The sequence below is a fragment of the Erinaceus europaeus genome, chromosome 17, assembly GCF_950295315.1.
Source record: "Erinaceus europaeus chromosome 17, mEriEur2.1, whole genome shotgun sequence".
In the NCBI taxonomy this organism is placed as follows: domain Eukaryota; kingdom Metazoa; phylum Chordata; class Mammalia; order Eulipotyphla; family Erinaceidae; genus Erinaceus; species Erinaceus europaeus.
The window spans coordinates 68,341,879-68,366,794 of NC_080178.1; the positions used below are offsets into that span (position 1 = coordinate 68,341,879).

The following is a 24,916-nucleotide window of genomic DNA, read 5'->3' on the forward strand; positions in this document are numbered from 1 at the left end:
ATTCAGCTATAAGTTATATTTTAACCAGGGAAATGAATAAGATCAGATGAACTACTGAGCTTGTGTTTCCGGTCAGACACAAAATGCTTTACACATTTGTGATGCTATTCTTCTGCCCATTCTCCAGTAACTATGTCATTAGTCAGACTTAGTGTTGGGGGCCTGGTGGTGACACACCTGGTTGGTTAAGCCCATCTGCAGGAAGTCCTCTTCATGAGTGGTGAAGCAGGTCTGATGGTCTCTGTTTCTCTCCATCTTCTTATTCTCTCTCAAGTTCTTTCTGTTCTACCTTTTTAAAAAAAAAATAGTGCTCTTTTTTTTTCTCCCTGTAACTGGAGCCTTTTACACCTCTCTGTGCCAGGTTTTTGTTCAGATAGAGACATTGAACTTCCTTCAGTGCCATAGCCCCTGGCATCTGGTGCTAGAGCTTTAGCTTGGTCATAAGCAATGCCAGGCATGAGCCCTATCCAGTAAACCAGGACTTTAGCCCACAAAATCAATGCTTTCTCATGAAGAACTAGCCCAGTAGAGCTCACCTCCAGTGACTAAAAAATAAAGACTGGACCTGAAGCTCCAAAGTCAGCCAAGCAGTGCTTGGTAAAATAAATGAATGAATGAATAAATAAATAAGTAAAAGACTGGATTTCTTTTTTAAAATTTTCTTTATTGGGAGATTAATGTTAGTTTGCACATGCATAACATTTCTCAGTTTTCCACATTATAATACAGCCCCCACTAGGTTAACTGTCATATTTTTTGGACCTGTACTCTCCCCCCTCTCCACCCCAGAGTCTTTTACTTTGGTGCAATACACCAACTCCTGTTCAGGTGCTACTTGTGTTTTCTCTTCTGATCTTGTTTTTCAACTTCTGCCTGAGAATCATCCCATATTCATCCTTCTGTTTCTGACTTATTTCACTTACTATGATTTCTTCAAGCTCAATTCAAGAAAAGACTGGATTTGTAAAGCTCATTAATGAAACTGAATCTAATGAACAATTTCACCATAAACAAAATTGTATGACCAATTGGGTTCACATCTGAATTCTATTAAATATTTGGGGAGGACACAGAGTCACTACCATGCAGATGCTGTCAGAGAATGAAAAAGAAGATGTATTTCTCAGTCAGTTTTTTTTGAAGCTAGCATATTCTGGGCACCAGAATCTCAGATTGTTATAAGAAAGGCAGAAATATACAACAGTTTGTTCATAAGCAGTGTGTTGAAGAAATTAAAGTTTTAGATGATTGATTATAAACATATTTGTTTAATTTCAAATTTATATAGTTAATTTAGCATATGGATATACTTTTAAATTTTAAATTTCTCTAAAAATTATCTTTATTTATTGGATAGAGACAGCCAGAAATTGAGAAGGATTAGGGAGATGGAGAGGGAGAAAGAGACACCTGCAGCATGAACCTGGATCCTTGCATATTATAACGTACACCCAACTAGGTGCCACAACACCCAGATCCTTATATTTTTAAATTTAATCTGAGAAAGATTGAGAAAAAGAGAGAATCAGAGTACTGCTCTAGCACATGCAATGCTGGAAACCAAGGCAACACCTTATCCACTGAATAACTTGTTGGCTACTGATATAAAAATTTAAGAACATAATTTCCCATTAGAACAGAAGAGGAAAAAAATCATATAATCTAAATGAATGTAGAGAAATGTGATAAGATCTAATATTTACTTATAATCCAGGTACTTAACAAAAAAGATATGGAAAGGAAATTTGCTTACCTGATAGAAGGTATCTATAATAGGGATATAGTAATGATGTACAAAGTTTTTCAAGTGTGCAAAGCTTTCCAAGTAATGTCAAGAATAAGATCCACTGCCACTTCCATTCTACATTGTACTTGAGGTCCTAACTACTCAAATAAGATATGGGAAAGAAATGATACAATTTTGGAATGTAGAATCTATTCTGTCATGGTCAGATGTATAAAGAAAAGCCACTCCCAAACATTACAAATGAACTTTGTTTATTAATGGAATTCATTAATGAAAGTACATTGCACTAAATACATTTATTTAGTGCGAGGAAGACACACCGCACATGTGCGCATCTATATGATGAACTGAAGAAAAAATAGAGGCAGGGGTTAAGTAGTATTGAAGGGCTAGATAAAATATTAAGGAGGGAAGGCTTCATAAGCAAGTGCCTTTTGAGTAAAGACTGAGGCAGTGAGGTTAGAAAGCTAGTCATGCAGCTAACGGGGTAATTCCACACTGAGCAAGGAGCAAGCACAGAAGTCCTCAGGTTGAATTGATTTCCTTTGTCTGAAGAAGTGGAAGAGTAGAAAAAAAAGACTAAAAAAAAAAAAAATGATGAGGTCATTAAAGCTGTGAAGAATCAGATCATGTTGGTAATCTGATGAATTTTATCTTGTGCTCTGAGTGGGAATAAAAGCCATTACAAGAATCGAAACAAAAAGCAGCATGATGTAGCTTTATTTTAATAAGCTCACTTGGACTGCACTGTTGAAAATAGTCTGAGGTGTGGAACTGGAGCTATCTGTTAGATTACTGCAATGAACCCAGTGAGAGGTGATGTGGCTTGGTTCAGAGAAAGCAATATGACTGGTAAGAAGTTATGGAAATTTGAAGATAAAAAAACACAGAATCTTCTGACAGATGACATGACAGAGGAGTTGAAAACCATTCCAGTATTTCTGACCTGAGTCAACTGGAAGATGGACTTTCATAAGCCTTCATTTCTGATTGGAGAGGGAGAAAACATTGGGCCAGGACTTATTTTTGCATATTTTGTGTATGCTATGTGAGGTCCAAGTGGGGAAGTGAAGCAGCCAATTAGATATGACTATGAGGGGAGAAAGCAAAGGTAATCATACAAGTAGCAAATTCTTAGGAGAAATAAGAAAATGATCATATAACTTATAAATTAAGTTTACATAATAATGCCACAGGCATGAATGTGACTCCCAAATGTATGTCCTGATTTTTAAAATTTTTATTTATAGAACGAAACATTGATGAAACCATAGGTTAAGAGGGGTACAACTCCACACAATTCCCACCACCAGAATTCCGTATCCCATCCCCTCCCTTGATAGCTTTCCTGTTCTTTAACCCTCTGGGACTATGTCCTGATTATTTAAAGATCATGGAGGAAGCGGTGTGTGTGTGTGTGTGTGTGTAGTGAACACACACTCTTAGAAGATACAGCATTGTTATTTATCAAGTGGAGAGGAAATCCTTACCTGTAATAATCACATTAATAATCTATCCAATAATTAATTAGTTAATTAATTAAAAATACTTTTGAAAATCACATGGTCATATCAGTTGATTCCGAAAAGTCATTTGACAAGATCCAGCACCCATTTATGATAAAGACCCTCCAGAAACTGGGAATAAAAGGACAATTTCACAACATAATAAAGACCACTTACGAGAAACCCACAGCTGACGTAATTCTCAATGGAGAAAAGCTGAAAGTGGTCCCCCTAAAATTGGGAACCAAATAATGATATTCATTTTCTCTCCTATTACTCAAAATATTCCTCAAGGTTCTTGCCATTGTAATCAGACAAGAAATTTGTATCACAATTGTATACAGATTAGAAAGGAAGAAATTGAACTATCACTATTTGCTGATAACATAATAATATCTGTAGAGAACCCCAAGAACTACACACACACACAGGAAAGGATTAACAAAATTCAGTAAAGTAGCAGAATACAAAATCAGTACATTTCTGGACAGTACAGTCTGGACATTTCTGTATACAAACAGGAAGTTTGTATATAGGGAAGGGAAATAAACAGTTCCATTCCATTCGGGGTGAATCTCACAGAGGAGGTGAAAGACTTTTCCAAAGAAAACTATAGGACATTGTTGGAGAAATAGAGAAGGACAAAAAAATGAGAGTACATTCCTTGTTCTTGGATTATAAAAATGAGCATTATTAAAATGGCCATTCTACCAAAGGCAGTCTACAATTTCAGTGCAATCCCTATCAAGATCCCAATGGCATTTTTCAAATGAATTGAACACCTTGTCCCAGGTATGTGTGGAAGTACACACACACACACACACACACAAATAAATAAATAAAGTAAATAGCTAAAGCACTCCTGAGAAAAAAGGAAATGTATAGAAGTATCACACTTTCCAGCTTCACTTTATACTACAAAGCAGTAATAATCAAAACAGCATGGTACTGGAATAAAAATGGACACTTGGATCAGTGTAGCACAATCAAGAGCACAGAAGTGAGCCCACATATATGCAACCACTTAATATATAACAAAGGGGCTAAAAACAAAAAGTGAAACTAGACCACCACCTAATACCATACACCAAAATCAAATCAAAATGGATCAAAGATCTTGATATTAGACTAGAAATGATAAAATTTACAGAAGAAAATGTTGGTTAAACTTTGCAGGATTTTCACATCAAAGATATATTTGAAAACTCAACCCCCTGAGTATAGGAAATAAAAACGAGTAATAAATGGGATTACATGAAACTAAAGAGCTTCCACACATCAAAAGCAAACTATATAAACAACCCAGCAAGTAAAAGATATTTGCACACCATGCATCTAATATGTGATTAATATCAAACATCTATACAACACTGGTACAGATCTACAAAAGAATTAAAAATAACCAATAAAAAAGTAGACCAACAAACTAAACAGTTTTCTAACAGTGAGATACACATGACATACTGACACATGAATAAATGCTCCACTTACCATTATTGAAATGAAAATTGAAAGTACTCTGAGATACCATCTCACAGCCTGCTGGAATGGCTTACATCAACAAATTAGGTGTTGGTGAGGTTGTGGGAAAAAAGGAACTCTGCTATACTGCTGGTGGGAATGCAAACTGGTGCAGCCCCTTTGGAAGATTATATGGAGTGTCTTTCAAAAATAAAAAAGGAATTGCCTTGTGATGCAGCGATACAACCCTGAGGCATTTATCCAATGGACACTGAAACAATAATTCAAAGGGACATATGCACCCCGATGTTCATAGTTGCAGTTTTCACCATAGCCTAAGTGCCCATCAACAGATGAGTAGCTAAAGAAGTTCAGGATATGTATTCCATATGTTATTACTGTGCAGTCAAAAAAAAGATGATATTGGGAGTCGGGCTGTAGCGCAGCGGGTTAAGCGCAGGTGGCGCAAAGCACAAGGACCGGCATAAGGATCCTGGTTCGAACCCCGGCTCCCCACTTGCAGGGGAGTTGCTTCACAGGCGGTGAAGCAGGTCTGCAGGTGTCTGTCTTTCTCTCCTCCTCTCTGTCTTCCCCTCCTCTCTCCATTTCTCTCTGTCCTATCCAACAACAACAACAACAATAATAACTACAACAATAAAAAAAACAACAAGGACAACAAAAGGGAATAAATAAATAAAATAAATATTTTAAAAAATTAAAATTAAAAAAAAAGATGATATTATGACCTGTCCTTTGGAATAAGATGGGTGGAACTAGAAGTGATTAAGCTTAGTGAAATAAGAGATGAAGAGCAACTACCAGATGGTTTCAATCATGTGTGGAATCTAGAAATCTGATACACATGAACATGAAGACAAAAGGAGAAGGAGAAGGAGGAAAAGAAGAAGAAAGAAAGTAAACTATTGTGTTCTGGCAGGTGGCAGAGTGATAAAGTTTTGGACTCTCAAGCTAGAGGTCCTGAGTTCGATCCCTCGCAGCACATGTGCCAGAGTGATGTCTGGTTCTTTTTCTCTCCTCCTATCTTTCTCATAAATAAATAAAATCTTAAAAAAAAAAAAAAGAAAGAAAACTTTCTGAAACTTGTGAGAACTATAGTGGTTATCTTTGGAGGGTGGGGAGGTGTTGATACTGAACTTTGGTGAGTGTGACATGCAACTATATTGTAGCCTACTATTAGTCACAAATAAAACTAAAAAAAAATTTGTTATAATATTTTATTGACACCCATTTTACTGGGAATTAAGTATTGCCTTGGGATTCAACTGAGTGTAGACAACTGAAAACTCATTCTTTATTTCTTCAGACTCCACCTCATACATCTTTTTCCTTTACTGACTTTATCTTGTGTTTTTTAATAACTGTATTGGGAGGTTAATGGGTTACAGCATGGTTGATGACACATACTAGGTGTCTGCAGAACACTGTCAACCTCCCAGTTTAGACCCTTTTCCATGATCATGCACCAAGACAAGTTCCTCTCTGCCCGCTCTGCTCTCCTCACCCAAAGTTTTTTTTTTTTTTTTTTCATTTTGTTTTGTTTGCCTCCAGGATTATCACTGGGTCTTAGTGCTGGCACTGTGAATCCACTGCTCTTGGCAGCCATTTTTTTCCATTTTATTGGATAGGACAGAGGGAAATTGAGAGAAGAGGGGAAGATAGAGAGGGTGAGAGAGAGAGACACCCGCAGACCTGCTTCACCACTTGTGAAACTTCCCCTTTGCTGGTGGAGAGCTGGGGGCTTGAACCTGGATCCTTGAATGGGTCTTGAGCTTAGTACTATGTGTGCTAAACTGGGTGAACCACCACCCAGCCCCCTCATTTTTTATTTGTGATTAATAGTAGATTACAAAATTGAGTAATATTCCATGAATTACATCCGTCAGTGGGCATTTAGGCTGCTTCTCCTATTTGACTTGCGAATAATGCAGCTATGAAAATAGGGGTGCATGTGTCCCTTTGAATTAGTGTTTCAGTCTATGGCCATATCACCCTGAACACGCCCGATTTTGTCTGAATTAGTGTTTCAGTGTCCACTAGATAAATGTCTAACAGTGATATATCTCGATCATAAGGTAATTCCATCTTTATTTGTTGAAGAGGCTGCACCAGTCACAGCAAAGATTCTTTTCTTTAATTTTCTTTTTTTTAATACTTATTTATTACCTTTTGTTGTCCTTGTTGTTTTATTGTTGTAGTGATTATTGTTGTTGTTATTGCTGTCATTTTTGCTGGATAGGACAGAGAGAGTTGGAGAGTGGAGGGGAACACAGAGAGGAAGAGAGAAAGATAGACACCTGCAGACCTGCTTCACCGCTTGTGAAGCGACTCCCCTTCAGGTGGGGAGCCGGGGGCTCAAACCGGGGGCTCAAACCGGGATCCTTACACCAGTTCTTGCACTATGCGCCACCTGTGCTTAAGCCGCTGAGCTACCGCCCGACTCCCACAGCAAAGATTCTTATTCGTTTTGCTCCTTTACATTGCCAGCACTTAGTATAATATCCATTCTGGTTAGTTATCAATGAATATTAATTGAATAAATATTAAACTTTGTGTGAATATTTTGAATATGTGCTTTCTGCTTAGCTCTTGTTCACATGAGACCTAAGCCTTTGTGGAGAGAAGGGAAAATTCCTACACAACACACATCCTATGGGGCAGGGACTCTAGAGAGTCAGTTTGCCCAGAGTCACGGGGCAAACCTGGTACCAAGGTTTGTCACCGAAACCACCCCAACATGTGAGATGACCTTGGGCTGTTGTCAAGAGGTAGATTCTCTATAGCAGTTGACTTGTTTGTCCTAGAAATGAGTCTAGAAGAGTAGTAGGTAGAGACAACTTAAGATCTTCTTCTGAGTCCAGGGAATATAATTGGGACTTGGTTCTGAAATTCTCTTATTAGTAGTAATGATTTAACACTTATTTACTGAATTATGAGATAACAGGAGTATCATTTCATACCATTCCTACTCCCAGAGCTCTATGTCCCCATTCCCTCCACTGGAAACTGCAGTAGTGCTTCCAAGGTCATAGATATGGGTTGACTATTATTTCTGTAACTATCTATTTTTACTATTTTTATACATATTTGCATTGTTTTCCTCCTGTGGACCTGCCTTCTATTTGTTTGCTTGTTTGTTTGTTTATTTATTTATTTTAGCCTCCAGGGTTATTGCTGGGACTCGGTGCCTGCACTACGAATCCACTGCTCCTGGAGGCCATTCCCCCCTCCCCTTTTTTTTTCCCCTCCAGGGTTATTGCTGGGCTCGGTGCCTGCACCATGAATCCACCGCTCCTGGAGGCCATTTTTTCCCCCTTTTTGTTGCCCTTGTTGTTGTAGCCTCGTTGTGGTTATTATTATTGCCATTGTAGATGTTGTTCGTTGTTGGATAGGATAGAGAGAAATGGAGAGAGGAGAAGACAGAGAGGGGGAGAGAAAGACAGACACCTGCAGACCAGCTTCACCGCCTGTGAAGTGACTCCCCTGCAGGTGGGGAGCCGGGGGCTAGAACCGGGATCCTTACGCCGGTCCCTGCGCTTTATGCCACATGCACTTAACCCACTGCGCCACCGCCCTACCCCCCATCTCCCCATTTTTATTGTTCTTGTTGTTGTTATTGTTATGTTGCTACTACTGTTAGACAGGACCGAGAGAAATTGAGAGAGGGGAAGACAGAGCGGGGAGAGAAAGACGCCTGCAGACCTGCTTCACCACTTGTGAAGCGACACCACCACCACCACCACCCACACACACACAGGTCGAATAGGTATCTCTGCACGCAGGTCCTTGCACTCACCGCTGCTGTGCTTCTGTCTGGTACCGCTTCTCTTCCTTCTAAGTCACACCTGCACCTATTGCTACTTCTGAATATCCTTCCTGTTTTCCTGTTCTCTCTCCAGGTCTTGATAGAGTTGCATTTCTGAAATTCTAATAAGGTCACTGTACACTTTGTAAAATCACCCCTTTGAATGAAGATCTGAGGTCAGAGAGAGTGTTAGGAATGGGAAGTATCTTTAGACCCATCCTTGACACTAGTGAACTTTGTGAACACAGGAAATCTCAATTTCTTAATGGTATTCAAAAAAACAGATGGGGGGGGCAGTTGGTAGAGCCCACATGTTGCCATGTTCAAGGACTTAGGTTCAAGCCCCTGGTCCCAACCTGCAGAGGGAAAGCTTCACCAGTGGTGAAGGAGTGCTGTAGGTGTCTGTCATTCTCGTTCCATCTTCACCTCCTCTCTTGATTTCTCTCTGTCTCTATCCAATAATTAAATACAATATTAAAAAGTAGAGTAAAGTGTTGAAACTGCTAATGCCTTTCTTTTCCTAATCTGTAAAGCCAAAGTTTAATAATTTCAGCATTGCTTACATCATACAAGTAGAATTTATGGATAATTCACCATAATTTCCAGTTCAGTACATCAGATAAAAAAGCATGAGATTTTTGTCAACTCGCCTTTGAGGTCTCTCATAAAATTATAATAAAGGAACTGCCAAAGGAATGAATGGTAGATTTTTGCTTTCATCCTCAAGTTATAAATATAAACAATTAAGTACATCCTAGAATCTGAAGAAAAGCAACATGAAGAGAGAAGAACTACAAAATTAAGCAATAAATCTACTGGTCAGTAAAGAATAAAAAAATAAAGTAAGAAGAAAGAAGTTCTAACAACACTGAGACAAAATAAGATCAGTGAACACAGAATAAACACCATTTGGGGGGAATTTCAGAAAGTCCAAGTACAAAGTAAGCATACAAAGGGGCTGTCTTAAAACCTTCTCAAGAGGAAAAAAATCAACAAAAGAATGGCATAAAAAAATCAATAGAACATGAAGTCCCAGGAAACATCATGACAACATAAAATGATTCCAGAATAAAATTATTTAAGTGAAATTCTGGGTCCAGGGGACTTTTAAGAATTGGAACACAATAAAGATTATTGTAACTACTTATGAACCCTTGCTAGGGAAAAAAAGGACATAGCAAAATGAAAAGTGTATGTATGGGAGTCGGGCTGTAACACAGCGGGTTAAGTGCAGGTGGCGCAAAGCACAAGGACCGGCATAAGGATCCCGGTTCGAGCCCCGGCTCCCCACCTGCAGGGGAGTCGCTTCACAAGCGGTGAAGCAGGTCTGCAGGTGTCTGTCTTTCTCTCTCCCTCTCTGTCTTCCCCTCCTCTCTCCATTTCTCTCTGTCCTATCCAACAACGACAACAACAATAATAACTACAACAATAAAAAAACAACAAGGGCAACAAAGGGGAATAAATAAATAAAATAAAAAAAAAGAAAAGTGTATGTATAAAAGGGTGAGAATTTTCCAAAGATGGTGTCAGTTTTAAGAAACTGCAATGATCAAAGAAGTAAGAACATTTGGACCATGGTTTAAATGCTTGTTCATAATTTGGCTGTGAAACCTAATGAAGTAGTAAGATTTTAAGTGTTAAAACCACACTAAAATCCTAAGAAAAAAGAAGATTTGGATACACTTAATAAACAGACATCTGTTTCCTCCAAAGGCAGTATACAGTATTTTCAGATGCATCTGAGCACAGTGAAAAGAACAGAAAGAAATGGGGAAAAATATTTTATTTTTTTTTAATTTCTTTATGGGGGGTTAATGGTTTACAGTTGACAGTAAAATACAATAGTTTGTACATACATAACATTTCCCAGTTGAGAAAAAAAGTATTTTAAATTACCAAGTCCATCAAAGTCTGTTCTCTGAACACTAGGTAGTGAAACTAAATGACAAATATCTGATCCTTTGAAGAATTTGTCTTCTCCAAAACTTTCAGTCCCCATTATTGATGCTCAATTTAGTAAACTGTGTAACTGGTTTTAAGAACACAGGTATTTTTCACACATGTATAGTTGTATGACCACCACCATGATGATGACAGTCATAGTTGTCTGTGCCCCTCTCTAGTCAGTCCCCTCTCCCCACTGTCCCCTTACTGATCACTTGGTCACTAAATGTTAAACTTCCCTAGAATTTAGATCAAGAGAATCATAGAATATGTTGTCTTGTGTGTTTAACTTCTTTCAATCAACAAATGTGTTGAAGATTTAATTATGGTGTTTCTTGTATTCGTGTTTTGTTCCGTTTCGTTGCTGAGTAGTACGCTATGGTATAGATATGCCACAGGAAATCCATTCACCAATGGGTGCTACATTTTGCTTTCTTTTTCAGCTTGGACTTGAAACAATGATCATGCGATTTTATTTTGCCTTGAGTATGTAACTAAGTGTGGGAATTCTAGGTCATCTGGCAAATATATGTGTATGGCTGCAAGGAAATCTGCCACTTTTTTTTTTTTCCAAACTGGTTGCAACTTTTTGTATTTCTGATATCTGCCTTTGAGAGGATGAGGTGTTCTACATTCTGGGCAGCACTTCACATTATTAGTATTTTGGGGTAGTCATTTAAGCGAATGTAAAACTATTTCTCACTATGGTTTAATGCAGATAAAGTTGTCCATTCAGGTCTCTTGCCCTTATTTTTGTCAAGTTGTTTCTCTGAACTGAAGGAATTCTCTATGCGTTCTGAACAAGAGTCCTTCATTGGTTATACATTTTGCAAATAAAATCTTCCAGTTTCTGGCGTAATCTTTCTTTCCTATCAATATGTTTTGAAGAACAAAAGTATTCTTTGTACCTTACTAAAATAATGTTTTTCAGCTTTTTATATTACATTGTGGAATCTTTCTCTAATTCACTGTTAGAAAAATTTCACCTTTATTTGGATTTTGAGTGCTTTTGTGATTATATATTATTCCCAGTAGTGATTCATTACATATATTAAGTTTTTAGTGGTAACCTATTATATATATAATATATATCTTAGGGGGTAGGGGGTGGCTAAGCACACACATTACAGTGTGCAAGGACCCAGGTTTAAGTCCCTGATCTCCACCTGCAGGGGGAAAGCTTCACAAGTGGTGAAACAGGGCTGCATGTGTCTCTCTGTCTTTTTCCCTGTCTCCCTCCCCCCCTTCAATTGCTCTCTGTCTAACAATTATTGGAATAAATTTAAATTACTCTTTTTGTTGTTGTTATTGTTATTGTTGCTGGGACTTCACCACTCCATGCTCCTTTTTAAAAAAAAATAAATAAAGAGATAGAGAGAGGAAAAGACATCACAACAGCAAAGTTTCCTGTGATGTGGTGGGAGCCGGGCTCAGACCTGGTAGTGCGCACATGGTAAAGCAGACACCCTGTCCTGAATTTACTATTTCATCATTCATGTCCTATTACTATTAAATTTGTCTCTTCTGATCCAAGTCACGTTTCCTTTTTTCTGCTGTTTTCGAATTAAACTGATATTTGTCAACTTTAATTTATCTGCACTGGTTTAAAAAAAAAAAACTCCTTGTTTTTGTCAGTCTTTGGGGACTTATATAATACATCTTTGCATTACACAGCCTAACTTAAAGTGACTATATATAGTACAAAAACATTACATTCATTCTACTCACAGATCTTCCCAGTGAATAGCCCCAATAACATGGGCATTTTTCTGTGCCTTGCTATCAATCCCTGGGTGGTCTCTTAAGGGACTCTGGTTGGATTACATACTTATCTCTCAACAGTGAACACTGGCCTGCCCAGATCTCTGCAGCAGACCTTTGAGAATTCGCAGAACTGGAAAGGAGCATACTGGAAGAACCCAAGAATGGAGTGCAAAAGTTCACTAGTCTGATGCTACAGTTCTCACAGACCATGAGGGGTAGCCAGGACATTGAAATAACTTACAGATTAACAGGGGTGGGGTAGGGGTGGGAATTCACCTAGCCTTGCTGTAAATCTCCAACATATTCTGCTAACAGGAGTGAACTTGGTCCCACAAAGATGAAACAAGTGAAGCATTTCTTTGTTTGGCATTTTCTTTCTCCGCGTGCCTCTAGGACACTCAGCTGCCAGGGACACTTCTGTATGTCTGAGTCCTGTCAAGCTGAAACAGAAGCCAAATACTCCACAGCCATTTTAAACTTGACTTTTATTAGCATTCTGAATTTTTTTTTTTTTTTTTTTTTACTAATAATCTAACCTTTCTGTGTAAGACAGAGTTTCTCAACCTTAGCACTATTGACATTTTAGTCAAGGGAAGCGCTGAGGTGCTGCCCTGTGCACTGTGGATAATTTAGCAGTAACCCTGGCCTCTGCTCATGTCGGGCTGAGCTTCACTGACGGGAGACAAACGACCCGGGACTCATGGTTGAGCTGTAGGCAGTATCTCTTTATTCACACGGAACGCAGCACAATCTAAACCAAGCTAAGCTAAACTAAAACTAATACACTTGCCAAGTAGAGTGTAAACAGGATGTGACATAGAGAGGGTGGAGCGAAAAGTGACTGGTGCAAATCAGGGTGTACTACAAGCGGAGGCGGAGCAGAAACACATCATGAACCAGTGGGATTAAACCAATGCCCTGCAGTGGTTATGTAAATAGAATACAGTGCTATGTAAATAGAATACAGTGTTAAGCAGGGGATATTAAACCAATGAAACAGAAGAGGTCTTAGAAGCATACCGACATGCTCACTGTCTTATAATCCCTCCCTAGTGGTGACAGTCAAAAGTCTTTGTTGTTGTTGTTTGCTTTGTTTTTGTTTCCCAGAGAACAGCAAATGGGGTTGAGAACCACAGGTTTAATTAAGATTGAAAAACATTAGAATCTAAGGTTCCGGATTATAGCACACCTGGTGAAGCTCTCACGTTACAGTACAGCTCAAGTCCCTGGTTCCCACCTGCAGGGGGAAAGCTTCACGAGTGGTGCAACAGGACTGCAAGCGTCTCTCTACCTCTCTATCTCTTCCTCCCCTCTCAATTCCTCTATCCAATAAAAAAAAAATAGGATCTACAAATTCTTAACCCCAAATCAGGTTCATGGGGAGAAGGCAGTTAGCATTAGTTGTTATGAAGTCGTATTCCATATCCCAGCAATCCCATCTGTCTTCGAGGGACCCTGTCTGTCTGTACTCACTACTGAAGAAAGAGCTTCCAGGACCTGGAAGAGAACAGTGTTCAACAATCACAGCCATGGCCTGTGTATTGAGGAATGGATGAATAAATGAATGAGTGAATAAATGAATAAAAGGATGTTTATTAACAATGTTACTCTGGGGGGGAGTGGCATAGTGGAGTACAGACATAAGAAAAGGACTTTTTTTCTTATTTGAAAATTTCTCTTTTTAAGTTCATTATAACTTAGAATTTTTTGAGTGATAATTATTTTTAAACACTTGGAAGTAAGACAAATCATTTTTCTCTTGGGGAGCTAGTTCTTTAAATTACCAGTTTTAAAAACATAAATGTGAAATTTAGTCCTAGTTCATATTCTGAATATATCACCAATTTTGAAGCATATATATATAATTTTCCTTTACCAGAGCACTGCTCAGCTTTGGCTGATGGTGGTGCAGGGGACTGAACCTGGGACTCTGGAGCCTCAAGCACATAACCTTTGCATAAACTTTGTGCTATCTACCCCCAACCTATATTTTTCTTTTAACTCATGAGCAAATATCCAGATAATATAAACATTTATGGATAGGGTTTGTGGTGGGGAAGATGTGCTTAGTACAACACATGACATTCGGTTATGTGCATTGACCTTGAGGACTGGCACTGAGCAGCATAGAGTCTGCACTGTGTAGATCTTCAGGCATCTCGTACTGGAAACTGATGCTGAGGATGAAGGCTTGGCGGCACAGTTTGAGTTATTCCTATTTCACTTGGTCGCAGAAAGATTTTCGGGGCAGGATGAAAAGGACGAAGAGCAAGCTACATGCAGTGAGAAGCCTTCTGAGGAATGAACAGATACCTGGGTTTTTGTGCTGAAGGGAGGCGAGAGCAGTCAAAAGGTAATGGGAAGAACAGGATGATTTGTAGGGACAGCTATTGATTTTCTTTCTCTTCTCTTACTAGCAGGAAGATGGATCCTCTGTCCTCAGGGCAGACACCCCTCTTACTGGGATACCAGCAGCATGGAGTAACACAGCACTTGTCACCTGTGACACTGTACTCCTGCAGAGTTTTAACCCATGCCCCTTACTTATCCACCCCTCCAGAAAGAAAGGCCCAACCACCCGGGTCTCTTGAGGTCAGTGCTCTGGGAGCTAGGAGAGCTTGGCTTGTAAAGTGAGGTCATTTATTTACACTTAAGCAGGCAGTGCACGAAGAGAAAGCAATCCATCTGCCTTAGCGACTAAACAGATTCCCTTTGCCTCATCCTTCTGCAAAGCAGTCAAGGCGGAGAGGTTGAGCTGGGTGACCTTCCAGAGCTGAATCTGTGCTTCTAAAAATAGAAGCTTCCTTGGAAAATGGAGAAGGGAAGTGAGGCTGTGGATGTTGAGGGCCAAAACTGGACTCCCCAGAGCACTGTCAGTATGGAACTATTAATTAGACACAACCACCCAGGTCAATAACTTCAGGTATCTCAGAAATTGAAATGGAACGAACAGGCTTCCTCCCCACCTTACCCGCCTTCATTCTGGTTATACTTTCCCTGGCTAAAAGTGAGAAATGAGAATCTCATCTCTGACCTACTTGAATGGCTGCACGCTGCCCAAGCAGATGTCTTCCTCAGCAGAGGGAGATGGGGGGGGCTCTTTAGAAGTACGCCAAGTGAAGAGCTGTAGCCAAGCCAGAGCCCCTGGGGGGGGGGAAGCATGGGCCTGAGGGGGCCTCTTTCTTGTGCAGAACTCTGTGCAGAGCTGTGTCCTTAGTTGGGGAAGGTTTGAAAGTGATGGGGCTGCCCCCGTCTGTGGATGTGTGAGGGGAAGGAGGCATCCCTGAGGCTCTTCTAGCATCCATGCTCAGAGTTATATAGTAACAAAGCGTTTCCAGCATCCAGTGGAGCCCCGTGCTGGTCTGTGTGGTTTCTCTGTGACTAGGTGTGTGCAGTGCCTTGGTGGGGGAAGGGGGGAGGTATAGGCTACATGGGGGAGAATACAGTATTGTGGCAAACTTGAGGGAGCTACATAAGGGAGTGTGAGAAATGGTATTCCATGAGGTGAATATGTATGGATGGTGGCTATTTGGAAGAGTTTGTGGGCCAGTGGGCAGTTTCCAAGAGTTGGCCGGGGGACCTGTTTGCAACACGATGTGAGGCTGCTTGGGCTGTGTGTGGAGCAAGGGTTGCTGTCTCAGTGGGGCTGCTCAGAGCTGTGCACCTCTTGGTGTAGGTTTGTCTTGGCAGCTCTGTGTAGTTTGTGATAAGGCTGTGAGTAAGGGACTCCAGGGAGACTGAGGAAGACTATGAGGACTTTTTGCTCTCGGGAGGGGGGCTATATTTGATAGTGGAATATGTATGAGTCTCTTCAGTGAGTGCCTGGACTGAGGGTGTCAGAGCTCTGGACAGCTTTGCCATATAAAGAGGACTATACTTGATTGAGGCGAAGGGCTCCAAAAGTGCGAGGGTTTATAATGCTCCGTGTGATTGATACATAGACAGACACACCAGACTCTCATGAATGAGCAAAAGGAGCAGTGCCCATGCTGCCTGCAACCTCCTTCTGTAGACTCACCAGGCTGAAGACGGGCTCTAATGCTTCCGTTTGTGCTTTTTTCCACAGGACAATGTGGACCTTGGCGAGTTGATGTTTTCCCTCTGCTATCTCCCCACGGCTGGCAGGCTGACCATTACTGTTATAAAAGCAAGGAATTTAAAGGCGATGGACATAACAGGAGCATCAGGTGGGACATTCTGCTATTCAGATTTGCTCAGAAGGTTTGAAGTTTCTAATAGTAGAGACATTAGGGACATGGACTCTAGAGCCAAATGAACTTGGTTGAGACCTAGTCCTCGACCTAACATGCATGACTTAGTACAGTCATTTAACCTCACTGGGCTGTTGTAAGATTAAAGAAGTATATATAACATCATAAAAACAGCATATATTAAATGCTATGTCATGTTAATTAGTAGTAGTATTCTCATGCCAGTGTCTTTTTCACCTTAATTGTGAAGTGGATTTACCGTGTGTGTGTGTGTGTGTGTGTGTGTGTGTGTGTGTGTGTGTCTTTGAAGACTGAAGGGGACTATAAGCCTTTATAAAAGGCCCACCAGTGAACTAGCAGTTTGTTTTTTCCATTGCTTCATGTAAACTTAAATATCAGACCCTAACCCAAATAAAAGGCCTTAGATGTGCAGTTCAGTTCCTGATATGGGAATTCACAAGCACCCCCTGGCTTTCTAGCCTAGTCTCTAAGTCTCTCTTGAACAATGAAAAAGGGGGGAGTCAGGCGGTAGCACAAGGTAGCACAAGGACTGGCGTAAGGATCCTGGTTCGAGCCCCCAGCTCCCCACCTGCAGGGGAGTCACTTCACAGGTGGTGAAGCAGGTCTGCAGGCATCTATCTTTCTCTCCCCCTCTCTGTCTTCCCTTCCTCTCTCCATTTCTCTCTGTCCTATCCAACAACAACAATAATAACTACAACAATAAAACAACCATGGCAACAAAAGGAAATCAATCAATAAATATTTTTTTAAAAAATGTAAAAGGGTCAAGGCAAAACATGTTTTATTCCGGTGAAGAAGAACTCCCATGGAACAGGAGGTTAGTGAGGTGCAACCAGGAGAGTCCCATCTGACTGAGACAGCCTTGTCACATGTCAGTGCAGCCCAGCATGCTACCACAGCAAGCCTATGTCCTCTCTTTTTTATTATTTATAAAAAGGAGACATTGACAAAACCATAGGATAAGAGGGGTACAACTCCACACAATTCCCACCACCAGAACTCCCTATCCCCTCCCCTGATAGCTTTCTTTTAAAAAAATTTTTTTTAATATTCATTTTCTCTTTTGTTGCCCTTGTTGTTCTTTATTGTTGTTGTAGTTATTATTATTTTTGTTATTGATGTCACTGTTGTTGTTGGATAGGACAGAGAGAAATGGAGAGAGGAGAGAGAAGGAGAGAAAGACACCTGCAGACCTGCTTTACCACCTGTGAAGCAACCCCCCTGCAGATGGGGAACCGGGGACTCGAACCCGGATTTTTACGCCGGCCCTTGCGCTTGACGCCAAGTGGACTTAACCCACTGCACTACCGCCTGACTCCCCCCTGATAGCTTTCCTATTCTTTAACCTTCTGAGAGTGTGGACCCAAGGTCATTGTGGGATGCAGAAGGTAGAAGGTCTGGCTTTTGTAATTGCTTCCCCGATGAACGTGGGTGTTGACGGGTCGATCCATACTCCCAGCCTGTCTCTCTCTTTCAGTAGTAGGGTGGGCCTCTGGGGAAACGGAGCTCCTCCCTGGACAGACAACCTCACCAATGTCCTCTCTTCTTAACATGGTGAACCTAACCCAGCTGAATGTAGGCAATGTCTGAAGTCTCTCCACTCAAGGAAGACCACCTACCCTGTCTTCTAAGAATGTAGGTTCTCCCTTGTTTTTGTTTTTTATTTTTATTTTTGTGCTTTGTTGGGGCTTAGCGGTCTACAATATAGTTGTTGATACATAGATACAACTTCTATCATCTTGCCACAGGACCCCAGTGCCCCTGAAACTTTGATTTATTGAGCTCTCTCTCTCTCTCCCCTGATCTTTGGAAGCTTTGATAATGAGCTTTAGACCCATCCCCCCAGACTTTGTGTTTCTCTTTCTGCTGCAGCCAGACAGGACCTGTATCCTAGCTGGAGCGTTTTGTGATTCGGTAACAGATGTTTTCACACTATTTTTTAAGTTCCATGCATTTGCAGGAGACGGTGTCCTGCACTTGTTCTTCAGTGGATGGCTTCATTATCTTAACTAGTCACTGCTCATGTATCCTCTTGATTAAAATCTTCAAACTCCAACCCACAGTCAGAGAAAGAAGTTTTGCATATAACAGTCGCTGAAATGCCACAAGGACAAGGTGACTGGCTTAAATCCCCGTTTACCCTCAGACCACCCTTGTTTGTCATGGTCTACAGATCCGTATGTGAAAGTCTCACTCATGTGTGATGGCAGACGACTGAAGAAGAGGAAAACATCCACCAAGAGGAACACCCTGAATCCTGTTTACAACGAAGCCATAGTCTTTGATGTCCCTCCTGAGAATATTGATCAAATCCACTTGTCCATAGCAGTCATGGACTACGACCGGTGAGATACCTGGAGCTTTTTCTCGGTGCTTGTCTGCCATGTCTAGAACAGGAGGAACAGAGAAAGTGTGATAGAGTCATATGCTCCCCAGCCACTGGAAATGAGAGGCATGAGTGGCATGTGGAGAGTGTATGGACAAGGAGTCACCATTTTCTTTCTTTTTCTTTTTCAGGTCTTGTTTTTTTTTAGTTTTTTTATTTATTTATAAAAAGGAAACACTGACAAAACCATAGGATAAGAGGGGTACAACTCCACACAATTCCCACCACCAGAACTCCATATCCCATCCCCTCCCCTGATAGCTTTCCTATTCTTTATCCCTCTGGGAGTGTGGACCAAGGTCATTGTGAGATGCAGAAGGCGGAAGGTCTGGCTTCTGTAATTGCTTCCCCGATGAACGTGGGTGTTGACAGGTCGATCCATACTCCCAGCCTGCTTCTCTCTTTCCCTAGTAGGGTGGGACTCTGGGGAAGCGGAGCTCTAGGACACACGGGTAGGGTTGTCTGTCCAGGGAAGTCTGGTTGGCATCATGCTGGCATCACCATTTTCTAAACCATGCCAGAGTGTTGGATTGCTCTCACATTCCTTTGTCCACCTCCCTTAGTCTTTCTTCCTCCAGCCTCTATGCCCCCAGGCCTGTCCCTTCCCCCTGCATGCACCCTACAATAACATCTTAGAGTACTGTGGCCCCACAGGCCTCACTCTCTCAGGCACTCCAGCCTGGTCTTCTTGGAGAACATTCCAATCCAAACAGCAGAATGCCTATTTTGGCCAGACCATGAACATTTCTAAATACATAACTACGTTCTCCCCCCTCCACTCCCCAATGTGTTTAATAAAGCTCATTTCCATCCACTTAAGTCTGAAAGCAAACACAGAAATGTTCTCTTGAAAATGCTAGAATCAGTCTGGATGACAGGCTACATTAAAATGTATAAGACGCTCCAACTTTCTAATTAATACAGCTCAAAGAGATATTTATAGCCTGCATTGTAGCCAACTGTGTATTTAAAGGACAGATCTGAAAAACAGTCATTTTAATATGCAAAGGAAGTACCAACAGGGAATTAGACATGTTAAACTAGTCATTAGACTGAAATGCAAAGTCTCTTTTTAATTGGAAACCTCCCACGTGGTCCGGGCACAATTACATAAAAAAGAAAAAAAATTCTGACTTTCTAATCTTACAAATATCTGTAGCTACAAATTTCCCTGCCTCCCTGTGAAATGTCAGTAAGCATAAGCTAATCTCCATCCTCCAAACACGCCAGCAAGACCGCAGGGGTGGCTCAGTTGCCCATGGGTGTCACAGCCCCCTTGGGCAGTGGGCCTTATCAGGTCTCCTCTGGGTGACTCACAACACCAACAAGCCACAGGAGGAGACGTTGCCCACCAACTGTGGAATACTAGGCCAGCCTTTTTGAAGCTATTGCCAAATTTCCCACATCGACAAATCTGATTATGTGAGCTCTGCCTCATTTTAATTCTCAGTAAACTCATGAATCTAGCCTGGAAAAATCCATGACAGGATTCATGGGGCTTCTGTATGCAACATATTTTAATGAACATAGACTACCATCCCTCCTTCCCTCCATCCTTCCTCCCTACCCACAAATTGAAGAAAGAGCACTCAATCTTTTCAGGATGGAAAAACAAAGAGAGTCTGTGCGTTTGGCTCCTTAGAGTTAAAGGATGGATCATACTGTTCTGGTTACGCAAATGACTTTAAACATAAAATAACTCAAGCCAAGTCAGCAGACTGGCGGAGAATGTTTCAGAACTGTTAGCCCTGAAGTATAAAGAGCTAGGCATCTTTCTACACCAGGAAAATCGAAATGAGTCTAGACACAAAGCTGAATTTGGAAGGCAGGTAGGAAAGAGCTCAAGAAAGCGGATGCTTTAAAGAGAGAAGCAGGAAGGCCAGGAAGCCACCTCCACCCTGTGCCCCGTGTGAATCCAGCCCTGTGGCTGCTAGTCACTCAGCTTCCCCTTTATCTCTGGAGACCTCTTGCAGGAATTTGAACAGTCATTTTCAGAAATTCCTTGCAGGAACTATGGTGGTCACTGGGGAGTGTGGAGACGCAGAACTTTGTTGGTGAGAGTGGTGAGGAGTTATATCCCTAATATCTTGTAATCACCATTAAATCACTGAGACTAAGAAAGTGGAGAAAAGAGAAGATACTACTTTCAGATGAGCCCTTTTTTCATTTGTTTATTTACTTAATTATTCACTCATTTATTTTTGCTGCTAAGATTGCTCTTGTGGCTTAGTGCCAATAAAGAATCCATTGCTCCTGATGGCAATTTTCTTTAACCTCTTTCTTTTTTTAGTGTGATAAATTGAGAGGAGAAAGGGAGGTAGGGAACGAGAAAAGGAGACATCTGCAGCACTGTTTCACCACCCGTGAAGCTTCCCACTCTGCAAGTGCAGACCAGGGGCTTGAACCTGGGTCCTTGCACATGGTAATGTGTGCACTTAACTGGAGCACTATTTCCTGGGCCCTTTTTCTTTTTATTTATTTATTTATTTATTTTTATTTAAGAAAGGATTAATTAACAAAACCATTAAGGTAGGAGGGGTACAACTCCACACAATTCCCACCACCCAATCTCCATAACCCACCCCCTCTCCTGATAGCTTTCCCATTCTCTATCCCTCTGGGAGCATGGACCCAGGGTCATTGTGGGGTACAGAAGGTGGAAGGTCTGGCTTCTGTAATTGCTTCCCTGCTGAACATGGGCGTTGACTGGTCGGTCCATACTCCCAGTCTGCCTCTCTCTTTCCCTAGTAGGGTGGGTCTCTGGGGAAGTTGAGCTCCAGGACACATTGGTGGGGTCTTCAATCCAGGGAAGCCTGGCCAGCATCCTGGTGGCATCTGGAACCTGGTGATTGAAAAGAGAGTTAACATAGGAGGCCAAACAAATTGTTGAGCAATCATTGGGCCCTTTTTCTTATGAAAATTTGGAGTTCTAAAAGTCATCCTAGTTAGAGACCAGAGGTGATGTGACATCCTTAGCACTCACCAGTGAGTTCTTTGAAAATAGGGTTCTTGGAAATAAGCTACCCCATGCCAGTGTCAGGGCACTCAAGAGCCAGATTATGTCCTTCCCCTCTGTTACCTCCAGGTACCTTGTTGGATTCCAGTCTGGCCTACAGTTTGAAGTTAGGGAATGGAAAGATCCATCCCTTTCCCTAGTTCCTCTATAATTTACTTGAGTAGATATTGTTCCTGCATACCATAATTTTAAGAAAAAACTATTGTGGGCCATTTTCACAGTGTAGGTCACAATGAGATCATCGGTGTGTGTCAAGTAGGCAACGAAGCTGAGCGGCTGGGCAGAGACCACTGGAGCGAAATGCTGTCGTATCCTCGGAAGCCCATTGCACACTGGCATTCACTGGTGGAGGTAAGACTCACCTGTGCACCCCTGGACAGAAGAATATATGCCTCGCTGTTGAAAGGCCACCAAAATAACCAAGTGTGCTGAGAGTTGCTATTACAGACAGGCTCCTCTACTTCTCTTTTCTGGGTTGTTGGGAATTGATTGTATTTGATCTAATGTTGAGACTGTGCTCCCCACCAGTTTGGCAGGTTTTGAGCATTGGTCAGAGGTCATCCCTCCTGGCTGTGTCATTTTGAAAGGTCCAGATGCCCTGATTGCATGTTAGGGTTTTGGGTTGATATTTGGAGGTAATCTGCAGCATCTGGATGGCTGTTTGAGTTTCAGGCCATCACATAGTGACTTAGGCCTGAGAGGAAAGTCTGTAATAAATAAGTGAATGTGTTCATGAGAACAGGTGAATGGGAGAAGAATAAATATGAAGTGAACGAGGGGAGTGAGGGAGTTAGGGGGGAGAGGCAGGATGTTAGCTACCAGGTACTCCTTTCCTCTTCTTTCCTGCAAAGAGACATCTGGTTTTAAGATGGGCAATTTCCCACCCAACAAAAGAATGTGTTTCCCACACATGTCCATGAGGCTGAGTTAAATATAAACTGTGTTGCATGAAACACCATGGAAAAGCCTTACAAGGGGATTATATGTGCTTTCTAATTTTGCTCTACTTCTCTAAGGCCTGAAAGATATGTCATGGTTGGTGCTTAGCAGCCATATTGTACAATAAGGTGACCTTGAAGTAAACACACACACACACACTCACACACATGCACGCACACACTCACACACTCACACACACACATACACACACATACACACTCACACACACACATACACACACATACACACTCACACACACACATACACTCACACACACATACACACACTCACACACACATATACATACACAGTCACACACACACATACACACACATACACACATACTCACACACACACACTCACACTCACACACACACATACACAGTCACACACACACATACACACACATACACACATACACACACATACACACATACACACACACACATTAATCGCCACCTTGGGACAGGGAAGCAGAAAGACAGAAAAATCTAGGTATCTAGATCCTGGAGAGCCTCTGTAACACCTAAGCTAGCCTTTGCACACATTTTTCTTAAAGAGGAAAATAATTTCTATTTCATTTGTTGCCATGTGGTTTAATATCATCTCATTTTTTTAAATCATATGTAGTTCAATCATATCCTAATTGATTTGTCCAGAATCACCGACTAGGTCTACAGCCAGTAGTAGAATCCTCTTAATTTCTGTCTCTATCCAATAAATAAAGATAATAAAAAGTAATAATAAAAGTTTTTTTTTTTAAGTGAAGAAAACAGCCCTGAAAATAGGGACATGAGAGGGATGAGTTTCAGGAAAGGACTTAGCTCATATCCTCCCAGCACAAACAGGTCTGCCTCTTCTAAAATCATCCTGAGAGAGCAGGGCCAAAGCTGAGCCTGCCATTGGCCTTCAGGTGAGCCTGACTGAAAACAACACGTAGGGCAACTGCAGAGGCCCCAAGGACCTATTCTCTAAGCCCATCAAAGAACCTAGTCTCTTTTGAGAAGGTGATGCAGGGAAGGTTTGTGGGCTGGTTTCAAGCTTCCTATAACCTCTGGCTTCTTTTAGAGAGAGGCTCCCTAATTTGCACACCTCTTAAGATATCTGCCTCTGAGACATGGAAGTTAAGACACCTTTTTTTTTCCTGCTTGCTTGTCAGTTTCTTCCGGGACTCAAAATTAATCCCTGTGGGAGTTCCATGCATCCTCTGAACCACGTGAGAAGCTGGGAGCCTGAGATTGACTGAAATGCACTCCATTCTAGCTCAGAGGAGTCCTTTCAGGAGTTCACTAAATTGTCTGAGCCTCTCACTACTGGACTGTCAGAGCAGTTGTGATAGCCTTTGTGCACCCTTATCAGTTGCTGCTGACTTTGATTCTTATTTAGTAATCTGAAGTCTCCAAAAGCACAAAAACTCATGTTTCTGGGGACACAGGAGTTGGGAAAGGAATAAGGAAGGATTATAATCACATAGACTCTTTTACTTATGGGAATTTTTTTTTAATTTTTTATTTAAGAAAGGATTAATGAACAAAACCATTAAGGTAGGAGGGGTACACCTCCACACAATTCCCACCACCCAATCTCCATAACCCACCCCCTCCCATGATAGCTTTCCCATTCTCTAGCCCTCTGGGAGCATGGTCATTTCCCATTCTCTAGCCCTCTGGGAGCAGGGTCATTGAGGGTTGCAGAAGGTAGAAGGTCTGGCTTCTGTAATTGCTTCCCCGCTGAACATGGGCGTTGACTGGTTGGTCCATACTCCCAGTCTGCCTCTCTCTTTCCCTAGTAGGGTGTGTCTCTGGGGAAGTTGAGCTCCAGGACACATTGGTGGGGTCTTCAATCCAGGGAAGCCTGGCCAACATCCTGGTGGCATCTGGAACCTGGTGATTGAAAAGAGAGTTAACATACGAAGCCAAACAAATTGTTGAGCAATCATGGATCCCAAGCTTGGAATCGTGGAGAGGAAGTGTTAGGGAGGTACTCACTGCAAATTCTAGTGTACTTCTGCTTTCAGCTATATATTTCGCAGTAGTTTATGGATACGTGTGAACATAAGATCTCTCTCACAGAAACTGGTGTATATCTAGGTTTTGGGA

General features: G+C 41.4%; 1 protein-coding gene across 4 annotated transcripts in view; it reads left to right on the top strand.

Moving 5' to 3' along the window:
- The window catches only part of SYT9 (synaptotagmin 9), a 307,624-nt gene that overhangs the window by 241,042 nt on the left and 41,666 nt on the right, over positions 1 to 24,916 (top strand). For 3 of the 4 annotated variants that reach the window (XM_060176973.1, XM_060176971.1, XM_060176972.1), the window contains exons 4-6: positions 16,311 to 16,431; positions 18,650 to 18,821; positions 22,100 to 22,229. In XM_060176973.1, coding sequence (XP_060032956.1) covers positions 16,311 to 16,431; positions 18,650 to 18,821; positions 22,100 to 22,229 — 423 coding nt within the window. Of the gene's footprint in view, positions 1 to 16,310; positions 16,432 to 18,649; positions 18,822 to 22,099; positions 22,230 to 24,916 lie in introns of those variants that run through there. The other variant, XM_060176974.1, reaches the window with a different exon arrangement.